This window comes from Haliotis rubra, unplaced genomic scaffold, assembly GCF_003918875.1.
Source record: "Haliotis rubra isolate DU_JTF1 unplaced genomic scaffold, ASM391887v1 Scf430, whole genome shotgun sequence".
In the NCBI taxonomy this organism is placed as follows: Eukaryota; Metazoa; Mollusca; class Gastropoda; order Lepetellida; family Haliotidae; genus Haliotis; species Haliotis rubra.
Genome location: NW_025767114.1, coordinates 408,559 through 427,500, shown reverse-complemented (window position 1 = coordinate 427,500; position 18,942 = coordinate 408,559). Strand labels below are relative to the sequence as shown.

Sequence of the window (18,942 nt, the reverse complement as noted above, 5' to 3'; positions counted from 1 at the left end):
AGAAAAAAAGTCTTGATTCTTCCCAGTGTAACGCACCTGCATGACAGGATGTGCTGCAAGTCAGAGATAACCATGGTAACAGTTTTAATTATTTGTTATCCCTGTTCCTTTTCACAAAGTCTTAACAGGGCATATTTCTGTTTTGGGGTTTCCAGGGTTTGAAATACCCCATATATTAGCATGCCATGGCACAGTAAATAATGAAATGGCACGGATAAAAAATGTTTTCAGTGCCCTAATGGCACGCCTAATTTTTTAGAGACACCTTTAGTCATTTAATCCCCCAAACAAAACACTTATGCAAATGACAAACAAGCAAAAAGATTTATTGACTTCATCAAATGACAAATTGAATTCATCGCCCAGGAAATCACTGGAATTATGATGGATGATGTAAAGAAATCTGGTTGTTTTTCCATTTAGATTGATGGGAGTACTGATAGTTCGGTTATTGAAGAGGAAATTGTGTATGTTAGATATATTGAACAAGTGAACCGGTCACAAAATTCTCAGCTATTAAAGGTGTTGGGAAAGCAGAACAAATGAAGCTTAAAGGTCACATGCAACCAAAAAATCAAACATAATTAAAACACAATTATCACTTATTCATGACATATAATATACATTGCTGGTTATGAAAAAACATATAAACAAAATTATAAGTGTACAATCGCAAAACCAAAGTGCAATATTGTGTACTTCGGTTTACTTCCCAAGAAACGAAGCAGCCGGGATACCGAACCCAGTCAGAGCGGTGGGTGTGCACTCAAGTGTAACGGCTGGTTCAGTTGCAGATGCCTTCACGGCTAATTGTGTGTATATATATATAGAGAGATGTTGGGTTTTGTAAATACATGCTCATTTTTTGTGTATAACATTTTGCAATCAACAGACATCATAACATGTCATGTGTTCAAGTATCACACCTGCCTGTCTGTGTAATTACATAATGTGACAGAGACCCGAACTCGGCCATAAATCAATGCGCTTTTGTTTATTGTGTATAGCCTGATTGGTGTTAGTTCAAATCGCTTGTGGTCAGTGATAGCAGCTGTGTATTGAATATTGTCATTAGCAGACAGGCAGGCAGACACACAGGTGTCAATAAAACAAGACATTGAGTTTTGTCTGTGACAACGACATATCTATATCACAGTTAGAAATTCTGTCAACGCTAAATAGTGACATTGCTTTTAAGTATCGAACTGAGAAAGTTTCTCGGTAAGAAGAACGTGTGGTGAAATAGACAAATGAAATTATATAAACAGTTAATTTACTGTCATAACATATAAAAAGCTCGCGCCTGTGAGATATCAACAAAACATTAGAAAAATAGCTCACACCAAAGCCTTCACCGAATATTCACCCGACAACCGCTTCCAAGCTGCGCGAACCTATTTACTTGCGCACGTGCTATGAGCGCAGCCCAGCTGTTGAAACCCGTTTTCCCCAGAAAACTCTGGGGAAATTTAGTGAAACGTTTGAACTCCGATTTCGCGCGTTTTTTTTCATCGCGTTATTTTTCAACTTTATAAGTTGAATTTGCATTTTGACGAAAGGTATCAGAATCTGCAAAGTTGTGTTTTACGTTGCATGTGACCTTTAAGAAAGCCATCTTAAACAGATGACATATCAGTGATAACAGAAAACAGGTTACATTTGTTGTTTACTAACAATAAATTTCAAATGATCATCATCATTGCTACAGTCAATTCCAAAAACATGTGGACACTCTTGATTTCTGAAAGGCACAATGACATGTAAAATATTTGTCTGGTTGAAGGTTAAAACAGTACAGTGGAAGACATCAATAACCCTAACACATGTAGAGCCAATTAATATATTTCTTTAAATATACATACAGAAACTTCCAACATTTATGAAGATCAATATTAATGTCATGGACAGTGTGTGAGTGCTGTTATAGACTGTCTTGATACACAGTGTTGGCTGGAGTGCCACTAGGAGCAGGATGTCAGTAATATCACACTGTGACCAATCCTGTGTTGTAGGTCAAAGACATTTTACCGTTTGTTTGGTCATGACAAACCATCGCTGCAAATAGCTGCAAGATTCAGCACTCAGCAATACTCACTCACTGCCACACAGTGGTAACATGCTATTAACTGCTCCAGATTTCATATGAGGGGCGGTGGGGTAGCCTAGTGGTTAAAGTGTTTGCTCGTCACGCCGAATACCCGGGTTCGAATTCCCACATGGGTACAATGTGTGAAGCCCATTTCTGGTGTCCCCCGTCATGATGTTGCTGAAATATTGCTAAAAGCAGCATAAATCCAACTCAGTCCGTCAGGTTTGATAAGTCCAATTTTTTCTGAAGAAAAATGAGGAATATCAGCTTTTATGATGTCTGTTGTCTCTAGAGGCCTATTCCTGCAAGTGCCCCATACTTTGACAACATGGAGATCTTGTGTCTAAAATTAGTTTCCACTTAACCAGATTGCTGGGCTTCTGTCAAATGTAAGATGATAGATGCACTTCAAATTATGAGCCACAACAAAGAGGGAAAGAACGATAAAGATCAAGTCTCATAAACATCTAAACTATCCTCTAGGATAAACAATGAACAAGAGTTGCCAGGAAATTGCAACAAGTTAGATTGTTAGTATATAGTATGTGGCACAGCGTTCGGCAGCTGGATAATTTAAGACAAACTGAAGGGCAAAAAAAACTGTATACACTTATGTTTGCTGGTGGTTAAGATTTGAAACAACCAGGAAATAGTTATTTCATGGTTATGTATTTGATACGGTATCACAGCTGTGTTTTGAACCTAATTGTTACAGGGTTTTGGCAACTGTTTTCAAACTATTTGCGTTTTGATGATATTTGTAATTTATGGTCAAATCCAATTTTCAAGTTTATGGGATTGCTATGGCTGTTGATTTTGTTTGTAGTTCAAAACTACTTCAACTATTTAATGAATACAACAGTCTGTATATGATCATGATAATCAAGTGTGGACTAGACAATCCAGTGATTTGATCACATGAACATCAATCCACCCAACTGGGATTAAGAAGACATGCAGTCAACCACACCCCTGAGTCAGACCATATGATACATTTTGTAACCCTTGACAGTAGAGGACGTAACGTGTACGCGAGACGGTCCCCGTTCCGCATACAAGTGACTACCTGATAGGGGGGTCACTCATTAACGTGACTGCCTGATCACAGACCGGGAAATTCTGCATGTCACACAAAAACGTGTCTAATAGCGTTATTTATAAAAATAATGAAACAAAATTTGCTACAATCATTTATAGGTGTTCAAGTTATTGATTGACAAGATAAGGCTGCCGGGAAGCCATACTCTCACACAGAATCTCAAGAACTTATGATAGGCGGGGGGAAAAAAATAATCTTCTTGAATAATGCTTATATATTGGTGTTTTCATATTTGTCATTGAAGTTCATGTGCCTTTTGCAACATGTATATTTTCTAAACATTCAGTGAAATGTAATTAATACAAGGTAATTTGCAACATGTTGCAACAGAATCCATGCTGTCTATTTTCAGATATAATGGAGTGAAAATAGAAGCTGTATTTCACATGTTGTTAGCAAACATGTTAGTCAGGCATGAGTAAAAAAACATGAGGAGCACTTGTACTCTTGCCTAGCAAGCATATTATTTGTGGTTGAGAGATAAAAATGCTCCCTGAGCTGGTATACATACCAATACTCTAAATATATATCTAAAAACAATTTTACCATATCAGTATTATTTTTTTAACATATCTACAAATTTTGACTGCTAAACAGTTTTTCGGCCATATTGACAGCTACTGTCAGAGAAAAGATGTAAATGCAACCTGATATATCATCTTTACATTACAGGTTAAGTTAGCTAAAATACATTTCATATGTGTTTAGTTTTTCGATATGACATATCATTATATTTGCATTGGTTCAAATTTCATGAATTCCAGACGATTTTTTAAAAACTTCTAGCTATCTCTTAGCAGGTGCACTGGAACTAAAACCTTAATCAGTAATCAGAATCGAGTACTGCAATGGAAGGTAAAGATAAACTTTATATACCAGTAACACGGTCATATGTATCTGAGGCCACGATAAATTAATTATTTAACTTTCATTCCAATATTCCAAATAAGTTAGATGGAGTTTAAAGTCACTTGGATACAGCGACCTTTAAAAAATAGTTTAAAAGGTCATCAAGGACTGACACTTCAAAGTTCCTGGAGGCATTGATTTTCAAATAATTTCTACATAAATACTGAAGGCTGAAAGCAAATGGTAAATTTTGTAGATACAGAAATTCAGAGGTCATCATTTGTGAGAATCGGCATGTAAGTTGCTGTTTCATTGGGCTTGTTGTCGATTCATGGCAGTGACGTTGACTGAGGATTTATTCATGTTGAGACTTCAATAGCATGTTCAAACCACATAGGTCAAATCAAGGTTACAATATAACACATTGAGAACAGAGCATATGTGTTGAGTGTCACAACAACAAATATCAAATGTCATTCCATTTTGAGCGGAATGGTTGATTGTCTATAAATAAAAAATTTCAACTTGGTTTCCATGGCAGCCATATCAACATCATATTCAGACCTCTTGAGCAAATTTAGGGGTTAACTTTGGAGGGAAAACCCTGTAAGGATTCAACTTCAGAGGTCCAGTGGATTCAGGGTGGAAGATATTTACAGAGCAAGGAAACATATTCTCAGAGAAGTCAAGGGCATGGTAAACCGAGTCAAACTGCAGGGGTAAAATCAAAGCTCATTTTAGGCTGGTATTTTACATGTCTACATTCTGTGAGAAGACATTGAGTTCCACATTTTCACTGCGCACTTTAGTTACCATGTCAGACATTGCATTAAATATTTTTCTTCCATGTAAAATGGTGAAAGTACTGAAACTGATGGCATTTCAGGGGTGGAAATAACCCATTGCCCGACGTCCGAGTCCAGTGTTTTTTTCTGTCGGGCAAGCAAATTTATATATCACACTGTACCGGTGTCCAGTTGACTTTCCAATGTTAATTATGTTGTTTCTTTAAAAAAATCAACAAGAAAACAGCTGGTCTAGTGGAAAGATTATCAGGGCAAGTGATTTTACATGTGCCACTGTACCTGAGTACACCAGCAATTTTATAGTTATTTCCACCCCTGCATTTACTAATATATGAATACTAAGCAAGTAGAATGTGATAAGCAACCGATCAACAAAAACTCCAAATTACTGATCACAGGCCATAATGTCATGACAAAAATATTTTTCCCAAAACATAGAAAGAACATCTAGGGTATAACAGTACACCCTTATTGTTTTGACAGCTGGTTAAACTGGCTCTAGTCTCAACCTCAAACCAAACACGCAACGGTTTAAGTTCCACAGGACCAATGGGTTTGCAATGGAGTGGAAAGATTTCCAAGACACATATAGGGACTTTTGACTAGCCTTTCTACTGCTGTTGAGATAAACAGTATGGTAGACTGCTAGTTGAAGCATTTTCTCATCATGCTGAAGATCTGGGTTTGAATCCCAAAATGGGTACAATATGACCCCATTTTCAGCATCCCCCCATATACTGCTGGCATATTGCCAAGAAAGTCTTTAAACAGTACTCACTCACATCTGTAACAATCATTTAGAGAGACACATATCGTTCCAGTGTGATAATGATCTGCACGTAATATTTTTCTGTCCAGCTCCATTTACTCTGACCCAGACCGGTTCCGCTTATCACAATATATCTTATGTTCCGTCAGGCTCTACACTACAAACACAGAGTACTAAACATATTTCATCATTAAAGGCTCAATTTGAAAAATCAGGTCAGTGCTTTCAACGGCTGACAAATGTGTTGGGAATGTAGCATTGCACATGCCAGCTGGTGGTCAGCTCATTGTTTAAGCAGATTAATTCTACTCTCTCTCATGTGATCAAGAACTGACATCAAGAATTGTTCTGGAGTATTCTGGGTTTGACTTGGACTTTTGTGTAGATATACATTTTTTAAATAAGACAATTGTATTTCTTGGACTAAATGACTGTCCAGACAGCTGTCTGTAACCAGACCATCCAGTGATTGACATCACAATCGCCGAATTACACAACTAAAACTCAATGATTTATGGATTACAACTTCTTTTATTTCATGAGTGTGACATTTCAATACAGATTCTTTTACCATTGGCAAGAAGAATGGTACAAGAATTTGTATCACTTCACCACACTCTCGAAAACAGAAGTCGTGTAATATCTGCTAAACAACGGTATTTTTGTTTTCCATAGTTTGTCTATTACTGTACTTCCCAACTTTTAATATGCCACTACATGAATGTATCAATACGTGTCACAATACCCTGGTGATGATATGATACATACTGACAACTAATCGGTATTGTTTCTCTTCTAATCAATTCATGTTGCACTCAAATGACCACTTAATTCTTATTCATCATATCATCAGGTGTAAATCAGAGACATTCATGAAGTCCAGTGTCATAGTGTGGGCTGACACCAAAACTTATAAAGTTCACTGGCTGTCAATGTGATCAGACTGAAAACTATGCAGATAGAAAAGTCTGGTCAAGGGGACTAAAAATAACCGTTGTTTTGCAAATCTTATGCCTCTTAACATACCATACAGATGCCACAAAATCTAAACATTCTGATACAATAAATCAGGTTACATATTCTGAGCTGACATTTTGACCACCCAATTCGCTCCTTTATGTCTTTTGACACATTCCTGGCGTATAAGGTGTACTCTGCTCCTTGGAAGAAATAAGTAACTTGTCTGCTTTAAGGTTATGACGATCTGTATTTGTTCTTGCTTCCTATAATGTAGATAACTTCTTCAGCATTAGAGTGAGTGAGTTAGTTTTACGTCGCTTTTAGCAATATTCCAGCAATATCATGGTGGGGGACACCAGAAATAGACTTCACACATTGTGCCCATGTGGGGAATCAAACCTGAGTCTTCAGCGTGAGGAGCTAACACATTAACCACCATTCTAAGATGCCTAGCGGTTAGAACAATCGAAAAAAAAACATTATCAGACAATAAAGGTATAGTTTTTTGATGACGTAGCAATTGAATGATGTTATCCTGTCACTGCGCCATTCTAGTGTGCCCCCTCGTAATGGAACCATTTTACATTACATCACAATGTAAGCGACATCACGATGCATGTCAGTTGTCATCGCCTCGTACGGCCTACTACAGTAAACTACTCCATTGCATCACGTTTCTTGGTTTGCAGTTGCTTCACGCAGCTAACAACACTGGTGGAAACATTACGTTTATGTTTTTCGACGGTTAAAATGTATCAATTCGGCTCACAAGTTTTCAGCGACACGGTAATGTTCGCAATGTTTACATTCCCACTATGCAATTGTGAATGTGGCTTGACTACTCAGCTTCATCTGGATGTACTGATCTAAACTGATAGTAGAAATGCTACGTTCATATTGCCCAATATGGTTTACGTTAATGACAGATGTAATTAACATAATGCAGAGAAGATATTTAATCCGAACGTAAACCGTCATCAAACTGTTATCATTTGTTTTTTTCTGGTAACTTTCGTCTTAACATAGGGGGGCAGACACATCAATAGAACAGCGCGCCAGTTAGCCCTGTGCGAGCATTCTTAATTTAGGTCACCGACATTGTCGTTTGTTTTCTGCCTTAAAAGTAATCGTAATTATCCTTAGAAAGTATTAAATTTGGCATCTTAGAAAAGAAATACAGTTCGCTCTACCACCATGTATAGTGTAATAAAGCACACTTTCACCCTGAACTATTATAACGTTAAAGCACTCGGACGCAAGCGTCCACGTACTTTAACTATAATAGTTCAGGGCAAAATTGTGCTTTATTACACTATACAATGTGGTAGAGCGAACTGTTTTCTTAAGGCTACCCAACCACCCCTTCAACATTAGAATATCAACAAACATGTATCCTCCTCAAATTTCAGAACCTGTGAAGATCCGGGTTAGAATTGAACCCATGCTTGTCGTAAGAGGCGACTAACGGGATCGGGTGGTCAGACTTGCTGACTTGGCTGACAAAAGTCATCATATCCCTTTTGGGTAGACTGATGCTCATGCTGTTGATCACTGGACTGTCTGGTCCATATGCAATTATTTACAGACCAATGCCATATAGCTGGAATATTGCTGAGTGTGGTGCAAACCTACTAAAATCACTCACTCAAATTTCAGCCTCCAGTTTGATGTACTTTAGGTGACACAAGCTCTCAAGTTGACTAAATATATCATCTCTGACTATTGATTTGTCGATTAAACATTAATGTTAAATAATTCCATGGACTTTGCTTGAAAGTCTCATTTAATGTGTAGCTTCCAGAAAAACACATGACGCAATCAACATTTAGACCGTTATCATTACTGTTATCATGTAATCTAAAAGCAAACAAAGTTCCCCCATGACATGATTGGGGGCACAAGGAAGTGACAGCATGTTTCCTAAGGAGCTATAACACAGTGTAAAATAATGCATCTCAATACCTGCATTAAGGTCATCTCAATGCAAGCATCAAGCAATATTTAAATTGCTGCATACATGAGCTATATTGCATTATGTAATGGTTACAAGCTATGATATAAACCTTTTTATCACCTGAAGTTGTAGAAATTAAGACCAGTTTGTATTATTTTGTTAATCATGACCAAAACAATTTGACAAATAACTGTGTTAAACTCTTTTTTCACTGTAATATTTTCTAAATAACATGAACAAGGTGAATTCAAAATGAAACCAAATGAAATATTAAATACAAAAATAAACCAGTCAACAAATCCTACCATCAAGGAGATGATATTGCAGATGATGAAGGATGTATTCTCTGTTTGCAACTAGCGTTCTGCAAAACCTTTTTTTAACAAATACTGATCTGGATTCGAGTGAAAACACAGTCGACATAATTTTTCGTTACGTCTTATAAACAATGAATAATTGTTCAGCTATCGATCTATAATGAATAACATACGGCTATATTTCAATCAAAGTATGTTACGCTAACCTGTAGTTACATTAAAATATAGCCGACTGTATGCATCTTGTGAAAACACTGAGATTGCAACTGACTCTGCGATTTTGGTTATTATGTCTGCCTGGTAACACGAATTATGACAAAATGTCCTTGTGTCGTTCGCTGTCACAATCGCCAACACTCGGCTCCCGTAATCAATGCTTTAGATACGCTATATGTTGCAAATAAATACGTTTAAGCATGTAAGAGTGGTGGTCGGGCACGGATGCATGAATCCACTACCCCAAAAGAAATTCTTGAGGAACATGGAGAAAATTCTACGCTGCCATGTTTTTCGTCAGAATCTGCATCAGCAGCCGAAACATTTCCGCTTCTAATTTATAGAAGATAACACAATATACGATAGAATAAAGCAGATATTCTTAAAAAGAAAACAAGTACCTGATGCCGCAGAGGCCATTGTGAGGAACCACGGGAATCTGTCGTTCCAAACAAAATATTTGGCCCTATCTCTTGGTTTCCTCCATTTTTCTGGTAAACCTACAAATATCGCATTTTCATCCGGGGCTTTCTGATCGGTACCATTCTTTGGTTTTCAGACCTTTTCAAAACCACGGTCAATAGACACCATAAAATCCACTCAAAATTTGACATGTGTAGGGAAACATCGGCAAAAATACAGAATTTTTGCATATGTTGCCAATTAAAATTGAAATTCTTGCAAAAATATTTATGTAGAATATTTTATCGTACAAATATAACAGGACTATAGATAAGCCAATAAATATTGATCTGGGTTTCTTCAATTTAAGGGATGATATTACACCCTACAAATGATTTTATTTCTGCAAATATTTTAATGTTTATGTGGCAAGCAAAAAAAGGCTTTCGCCTTCAGCCCGGAACTGTTTTCAGCGCGCAGCTGCACTGAGACTGAAAACATGGCGGAAAGTCGAATGAACCTAGCGACTCTGCAGCAGCGAGATCCATATATTACTGAAATAGCAGACACTGCGTCGCAAGTTGCGTTATATTCGTTTAGTTCTAAGAGTAACGAATGGGTAGGTATGCTTGTCAGTAATATGAATGGGTGTTTAACAGTGCATTTGCCGATTTTGTTATCTGTCTGAAATCGTTTCTGTTTACAACTAACGTCGTCTGCCAAAGGGGAAATGCAAACTCCCGCCTTACTCTTACACCGCTATCAGAACAAAATAAGGCCATGGCCAATTCACCCCGACCTTGGCATTTGCGTCGTAAAGCAATCCGGTTACAAACAAATAGGTGTTGATGTGAAAAATGTTGCAAATTATGCCATTTTAATTTTGTTCATGGCTGCAGTAATATTAGGTGGTAAACTAACTAGAGAGGCAGTATGAAAACCGAGACAATGTCAGTAGCTTTGTTGTCTTTTCATTGATGAAACAAACCATGAAAGTAACCAGGAATTTAGTTTGCATGAATGAAGACATAATTATGCTAATCAATGGCACACAAATTTATATGATTATCAATTACATTGAAATTGTGCAAACTTTTAAAAGTGTTGATAACAGTATGACAATGAATGTGACTTTTTACACTTTATATATGTCTCAGATCATTCTATGTTGATTGGAGGTTCTTTATTTGGAGAGGAAAAATAAAGTTGAAAATTGATAAATTACAGTGCTTCAAACTTTGATCAACTGGACATTCTGTGATATAAAAATTTTAAGGGAGGCCACAAACGTTTTGAAATATTACTGCCTGCTCGATAAGCCCAATTGTGGTGTGCAGTGATTGTAACTCTCATGCCTTTACATAGACTTACGATGATCATAGCGTTAACATTCTTTTACACAATCAACACTGCAAATGTCGTACAATGTTAACTATACATATTCATTTTGTTTTGTTTGAATTACAGGATGCATAGTGTCATTTCATTGATATTTGTAAAATAGTAAAGGATAAACATAGAGAAAGAAATACAGTTTTAAGCCTGAGGTTTTATAGGTGGTGTCATAGACCTTGATAGTTGTAAATGGTACATTTCCCTTAGCCTTTTAAACTCTTTGTTGTTTCCCTTATATCTACAGGGAATTCTTGGATCATCTCTTTAATATGCATCAAGAAGTGGGAAGAACATGAATACTTGACACATTGGATATCAGCCTCTGTATTCTTTGTGATGACATTTCATCGCAGTATCTTGTCCCATTATCGGGTGATTTAGAACATGCTTGTGGACAAATTTGCAATCATAAACCTGGAACGTTTTCGAAGTTTTCATCTATGACTTCTACATTATGATACAAATTTTTGTCTAGCTTTAATTATGTTTTTCAAGAATAATTCTGATAAGGATTAATTTTCCATTAAACTAAGAGATATATACAGAAAGTAACAACTTACTTTAATGAAAAGTATATATGCGTATCCACTTGACTAATAATATTCCATATTTATGCTTTTGATACTTGTTAGATAGTGAAGACAAGATGATCCAAGTCAAATGTTTGTACACATTCCATCCATTCAGCTAAAACAGATCTAAGATACATAGGATCACTCAAATGGTTATAACAGTGTCCGGGAACAATAGTAAGAGTTTAGCAACTTATCCTGATTTTTTTTCGTCCTTTTGATCAATTCCATTTTACAGTCATACAAAGTAATTCATCAACTATTTGATATGAATTGAATGTCATCTACGATTACAAAAGGTTGATATTCTCAGGGTTCATGATTTCTTTTAGAATTCATAATCTGTCCTAACTCTTCCTTAACCTTTATTGTCATTTATGCTATATGAACAAATAGTTCAAAACTTCTGTTGAACTGAAATATATATCAGTATTGTAAGAAAAACAAGCCAGTTCTGATAACTGTCAACTGTCAATGGTACCGGTATTGTGACATAGTTGGCAAGTGTTATGATTTCATGTCAGGACTTTACATATACTCCAAGACAGGTTAAGTTTATCAGTCACTATGACTGTCAATACATAACCAGATGTCTACTGTCAGTTTATGACATAGGCAAGTTTATGATTCCAGTTAAAATATGGTACTACTTTATGGTATGATTATTATGCCCCCAGACTAGTCTATGGTCGAAGCATTTAGAACATATCCTAATCAGCTGATACTGTGACAATGAGTAGCTTAATGGATAATAACTTCTTTATTATATTATCATGCATACACAATGTTTGATTTAATGAAAGGGCAAGAAATAGCCCTTAAACATTGTTTATGTATAACAAAGAAGTTGTTATCCATAACTATAAGTCTATACTCATTGGTGTGAATTCTGAATTCTAGTAAGGACTCTCAATTGAAATTCTTTCAAAAAGAAAAACATACTGAATGACATTAAAAGACATTATTGAGAATTATTGTAAGACTAGTTGTCTTCAGCAGTATCCCTGCTTTGAATGAGTCGGCAATTTAGATTGCGTACAGTCTTCTGTGATTTAGTGTAAAGAGGAGTGTATCCCTCCTGCTAGGTGTTTTTCATCACTAACTTCTATAAGTAGATCCCATATCAGTATGTGCCAGCTGCTATGTACATTTCTGGCTTCTGGCATAGTGTTTTATAACAACATTGACATAATATTTGTACAGGTTGGTTTATACATTGTGAGATTGTTTTATTTACTTGGCATCTATTGGAGCTCCTTTGCAATTGCATTGACATCTCAGATTAGTTTGGTTACATTGTTACAGTAGCTGTCTCTGTTTTTGTTTTGCTGTTTGTTTAGAACACATGCTTCTGTGATATTTTTAAAAAAGCAAACGTTGGAAAACCCTGGTGATAAACAGGAAATAGAACTTGTTTCGTGTGGTTGCAATCAGGAAGATTTGCATTGCAGCAGACCAGTGTTATATACTGTTTTATCAGTATTGGAAATTGTTGTTTCTGTACCGTATCTCCTTTAATAAACATGTCACATGTATAGTATTTACCATGTTAACTCAAATACCCTTTCCTGTCTGTCAGGTTATGAATTTCCAACTTTTGTCAACAAGGTAATCAACAAGTTATGTATTTGAGTATTTTTGAAAACTGTTTTCAGGGTTAGAGTGTAATTTATATTTTCACTTGTCTGCAAATATAATCTACCACAGAGTTGCTATCTACCTAATGGTAAAGTGGCAGTTTAAGAGGAACTGTCACTTTGTACTATTGGTAGGCTGTCTGCGACTTCAGCCATTACTCTCAATCCGGAATTTAGAAAAGCATTGGTTTGGTGGGTTCAACTAATAATAGTCCATATGTGAGCACTAAGATCTACCAAAAATGATACAAAGAGACAAAATCAGGCTAGAGAACCACGTTTTTGCACAAACTAGGTTTGTATTTCTTTACATATGTGTGGTCATTTCTAAACTCTGTTGTCTTTCATAGAATTTAAATACAGTATACCCTGGTTATAATGCCACCATATGTCCATGAGAAAATATGGCATTATATCCAGGGTGGCATTATAACCAGGCAGGGCAGTTAGAGGCCCTATGCAATCAACAAGGTGATTGAGCTAATATTTTCTGTAATGAACCATGAATGACTGGATAATCCCAGCATCTCGGCCCTCTAGGGGCTGCAGGTGACCTGTTGTTGTATTTCATATAGATCCTTCATATATTTATGATTTGTAATAATCTATAACTGGCTTGCCATGCATTTTGTGATGGATATTTTAGAACTATTTTGACAAATCTTTTTTCTGAATGTCTATGTACAGCGGATTTAACGAGGAAAGAAGTAGTCCAAGGGAGATAAACCACTAAAACTAGAGACTCCTGATACATGTTCAACATTACAAAATGAATGGGTTGTGATCACTGGGGTTTGAACTTGTTCATGACAATGTGCTGAAGGAACACATTCTGAACATGCCGTGTCCCCACATTCTTTTAACTGGAGCTGACTACTGATTATGTAGCTCGTTATTATAAAATTACCAAGCTGACAGCAACTGACCCCTGTAGTTCAAAGTCGGATATCAAACATGATTGATAGACTATGCATATAAAGAATCATGTGGATTGTGTTATATTATATAAGCACTTCAGAACATAGTGTCATCAATAAGTAAGCATGTAACATAAGATTAGAAAATATCAGTTTTGGAGCCTCAGTTTTGAACACAGAGCCAGTTCACTGAAGCACCCTGAAAATGTTGGGGTTGTCTGTTGGTTGTATGATAATTAATATTAGATAAAATCTTTGAAGAGGTTGAAGAATATTTTGTGAGCAAATGTATCCTGGAATTTAAGGGACTGAATGTTGATTACTCCTGTGGCATAAATACAATATCGGTATTTAAGTGAAAAACGACTGAAAAGGTACATGTAATGATAGCAATATTAGTTAGGTCAGTCACTAGTTGGCTGTAAAGGAGTTTAACAGTTGAATGAAACCATTAGTAACACCTGTAAGGACCACTAAACGACTTTATGACATCCATACATGTCAGCATACCAACTTGTATGGGTTTTTATACTTTTATAGAGTTAGATTCTTAGACAAGTGATGATAATATATGTTCTAAGTGAGGCTTGATGGTTTACAGTCTCTTAGGATGCAGCTGTACAGTTGCTGTCAATAACATAAAACAACTATTCATTCAGTCACTAAATTTTAACATGATTAATGGAAGGCAACTCAACTGACACTTTTCTCTTTGAAAAGGAATACTATCAAAATGAAATTGTTGATGTTCAGATGTATTATTTCAATAGATGTTGATGTCATATTCTTTTTGAAAACGTTGCTAAGACAAGATTGATTTTTTTGGTTATTTACCAATCTACTCATGGGATAAAGTGTCACAAAACTAGAAATGTTTTATTCCATTCTCTGATATCCATTGAAATAAGCACTTTACTGATAACACAACCGTTCAATCCCTTCCAATGTTTATGCTGGTATGAATGTTACGCCTCGTTTCATCTTCTGAGACAGTAATTTGTATGCATTATTTATCCAGGCTACTAAACATCATTATATATTGTGGTCAAGGTATGGTGATATTGATGCTGCTGCCAGTAGATCATTAAACATGTATGCAGGTAGTTTACAGGTGAGATTGATGTCTTCTTAGGAATAGAGTTTTCCTGTTTAGTGATGATCTCTGACATGTAAACTGTTTCTATGCAATGAGTTAAAAGATGCCTCAGGAGGATATATCAAACATTGATTAAGTCACTGATATTGATTATCAGATTCTAGTAGATATTATAAGTATTATTAATATAAATGTACAACATATAGTCAAATGTTTCCATATTGATTATTGGATTATTGAGAGTTTTGAAGCTCCAGGATCTGACTCGAGTGTGTTTGTAGATTAACAAGGAAGAGTAATTGCATTTTTAAGGAGTTACATCAGTATATGTCTATATAATGGGTCTTCACATCAAATGTGGCAAGCAAATTCTTGATCCCTGGCCCTATCCCCAGGATTTAATCAGAAGTATTTGAGATTACAATAACTTTAACATTTAGTTATAATTATGCAGTAAAGGTAAGCTTTACAATTCAAAATCATTGTGCCAGTAGTCGATATTTTAGTTTTGTACCTTTGGCTGGATTTCTCTGAGACCTGAGACTAAATATTGGCCAATGTCAAGTCAAAATCTATACTACGGGCTCACAGAAGCATCTTTTTATCAAAGTACCGGTATCTTAAAAATAATATTCTACAGTTTATTTAAATTTTGATTGTGTTCCAATTCAATTTTGTTTTAGTTAAAAAATTTCATTAGCTTAAACTTAGTTATTATCTAAACAAAATCAATTTCCAAAACTGTTTCCACATTTGTAAATGATATATGCTCCCTTCCTTTTTCTAAATAGTGTTTTCTTATATTGAAATCATTTGATAAAGAACATCAACAAAAAGTACATCACTTTCATCGTAGGATACTGTCTATCTTATTAAAGGCACATTCAAGTATAATGATGAGAGAAATGCACAGGTACAACTTCAGCATTTTCATATAATTGAATATTAATTCTAGTTTGGAGTTTAAGTTAAACATCTAATCCCAATTGTCAAAATAGATTCTTGATAAAAATGATAAATACTCACTGTATCCATTTTCAGACATCTTAGTATTCCACGATTTCACTGAATTAAAACTTTGTTATGACTGACACACCATGCCCCTGTTAAACACGGTTATGAGGTACAGTCACAGGGGCTTGTAATGTTGTTAGAGTAAGCTCCCTTGCCAAATGACTTGCTCCTATTGCTCATTAGCCAGCCAGGGGAGTAGGTAGTACTTAGTGCTAAACACTTCCATCCTTACCACATGTGTTTACAGGTGGTCAATGGGGTCTGGTTACTGATTATGTAGGTTGGAATAATTATGGTGTGGCTATCTCGTTCTGTTTTGTTAGTCATGAAGTGATCAGATCTAAATTCCTTGAATGCACTGTTATATGCTGTTCATATTCAGTATTGAATGAATATTGTAATTAGGGGCTGGCCATTTCGTAATTTGGAAGGGGAAGTTTTTCTTGCTCACTGCCTCTTATCACGTAGCCTAATAATGGTAAATATGCTGTGTGTATACAAAGGCTTAGTAAAGACATATAGGATAATATCTTATAAATTTAGGATAATATCTTATAAATGACCTGCTTGAAACAAGATACAGGGAAATTGGTATTTGTGATGGTAACGAAATAATCCAACAAAGAATGAAAATTCCATTCCTGTTTACTGTTAGAATCATCTGAGTACTGGGACTATGCCAGAGTCAAAACAATGTGCAGTTTGTAACTGAACCAATCCCATGGTAGAAAAAATACCAGACCATCCAAATAGTTTGATTTGATCAGCTTCAGACAGGATGTTGGGAAATAGTATAGTCTGTTGGTTCGTGGGATGGTTCATACTGACATCCTGAGGTGCCTCTTTATAGAGAGTTAACCAACTTGGAACCAATCTGTATATCATGGTGACAGTACCTCTTTGTTGATTCACACCTTGCTGTTATCTCATTGTGTAACATAGACACAATTAACTGGAAATGTTGCTTCATTCAATCACATTGATGATCTTACATGGTGTCTTAGGGACAAATTTAAACTAATGCTCACTGCTGTAGTTTAAAGCCAAAACATGCTTAAAAAAACATTTTCAGTTAATTTTGATTTTAGCATATTGAATTATAAGCTGTTTTTATTATTACTATTATTAGTAACCATGAATATTTTAGACTAAAATCACTGAAACTGTTAATGTGATAGTTATTATTTAAGAAAAACTCCGATAATATTTAACCTACAGAAAAGTAAAAATGTTCAGAGAAAATCAGGTAATTCTTATTGTGTGGTGAACACAATTTGGAGACTGCATTTAAGATTTCCTCCTTTGCTTAAGAGATGTGTGAAAAAAGGCAACCTGGGATAATTACAGGATCAGCCATATGCCTTTTAAGTGAGAGTAGTTTATAGTCAGAAAAATAATCTTCCACCAAGATACGTCAGATCAAGAAGCTTTCTTTCAATGTGTTTAACATGAATAACATACTTTTAACACTGTTCTTTTTTACATTTCTGGCAGGCACTAACATTTCTTGAGGGCTTGGATAACTGTTTACTCTACAATAGTATGTTGTCTGGACAGATGCCACAAGACAGTGTGTTTCTTGTAGATGAACCATTACATACATGCTCAATGTGGTCACTCAGTTATAAGGACATTTGTGGCTTTTCACTGTCAGCAACAACTGAAATATTATTTAGATATAAACAGTATAGTATAGAACAAGTGCTCCCAATAATAGAGCTGGCTAAAAAGATTGATAATGAAAAATATCATCGATGAGAATTATTAATCATTATCGATATGAAAATTGTGTCATCGATAATATCGTTCCTAGTTTTTGTGATGAATAAAGTTTAATTTACTTCACTTACATGTACCCTATCTATAATTAATCAGTATTTGGTTAACCATTATCAGTCTCTATGATCTATATCAACAGCAAGCCCTATCGAACAGTGATGAGTTTAACACAACTGTATGTTATCAAATTGGAGTATTTGTGTTTATACTACATTGGCATGAAACAAGTGTTTGCTGTATTAGAATTGATAAGGGTCTTGTCATGATAGTAGTATGTTAAATATCAAAAAAAGATGTAAAATTGACTTTTTATGGAACTTTGGCTGAGATGGTTATAAGCTGGAAAAATTAAATATTAGTTTCTGCTATTGTTTAAACTACAAACTTCCTGAAACACAAATATGAAGATAGCGATCACATTCAATTTTGAGACCGACTTTCCATATTACTGACGCTTACTAAACCCAACTAGCCAGACTAACTGATGGCACACAATGCGAAACATAGATACTCTGGCTAGTTCTATAGATAATGGAAGTGGTTAAAACTAGTAGATGAAGTGTATTCACTTATTCAAATTGGCTATTACAATATATTGAATTGAAACACTAGTTAAGTAAAATTTTAGCAAATTTATTACCCTACTCTAAAATGATTCACTACATTTCGGCCCTGTAATTGTACTGCACTCGGTTAAAGGCACTGCTCATAGTGAACCAATCTTCATAATCATATTTAACTTACTTTTGGCTCTTGTGTTGTAGTCAGTCAGGTCTGTTTGAACAAGCCAGATGTTGCCTGCCTTAATGCACCAAACAAATGACATTTACCATATAGTAAAACGCAGATCAATTAAGACATTACTGTAAGCTAGTCATATTCTGTGACATTTTAAGAAATCATAATTACTGTTGCTCACGTGTGAGTAATGTGTCTGTGGTATTTAGCTACCAGAGCCTACAATTTTCTCATTGCCCTACCAATCATTGTTTTATAACTGATGTTACAAAGCACTCTTTGTGTGATGACATTGGTATCCATCCAAACTGCAGAATAAATGAAGAGCTGTCA

The 18,942-nt window shown here is 35.5% G+C and overlaps 2 protein-coding genes across 2 annotated transcripts in view; one reads left to right on the top strand and one right to left on the bottom strand.

Annotated features, from left to right (window-relative positions):
- The window catches only part of LOC124289033 (muscle calcium channel subunit alpha-1-like), a 126,285-nt gene extending 116,571 nt beyond the window's left edge, over window positions 1-9,714 (bottom strand). The window contains 1 exon segment of the mRNA XM_046725629.1: window positions 9,461-9,714. Within this exon segment, the coding sequence (XP_046581585.1) occupies window positions 9,461-9,479 (19 nt within the window). The 5' untranslated portion in view covers window positions 9,480-9,714.
- Window positions 9,715-9,959: 245 nt separating this feature from the next.
- Window positions 9,960-18,942, top strand: part of LOC124289032 (mRNA-decapping enzyme 1B-like) — a 154,148-nt gene continuing 145,165 nt past the window's right edge. The window contains exon 1 of the mRNA XM_046725628.1: window positions 9,960-10,080. Coding sequence (XP_046581584.1) covers window positions 9,961-10,080 — 120 coding nt within the window. The 5' untranslated portion in view covers window position 9,960. The remainder of the gene's footprint in view (window positions 10,081-18,942) is intronic.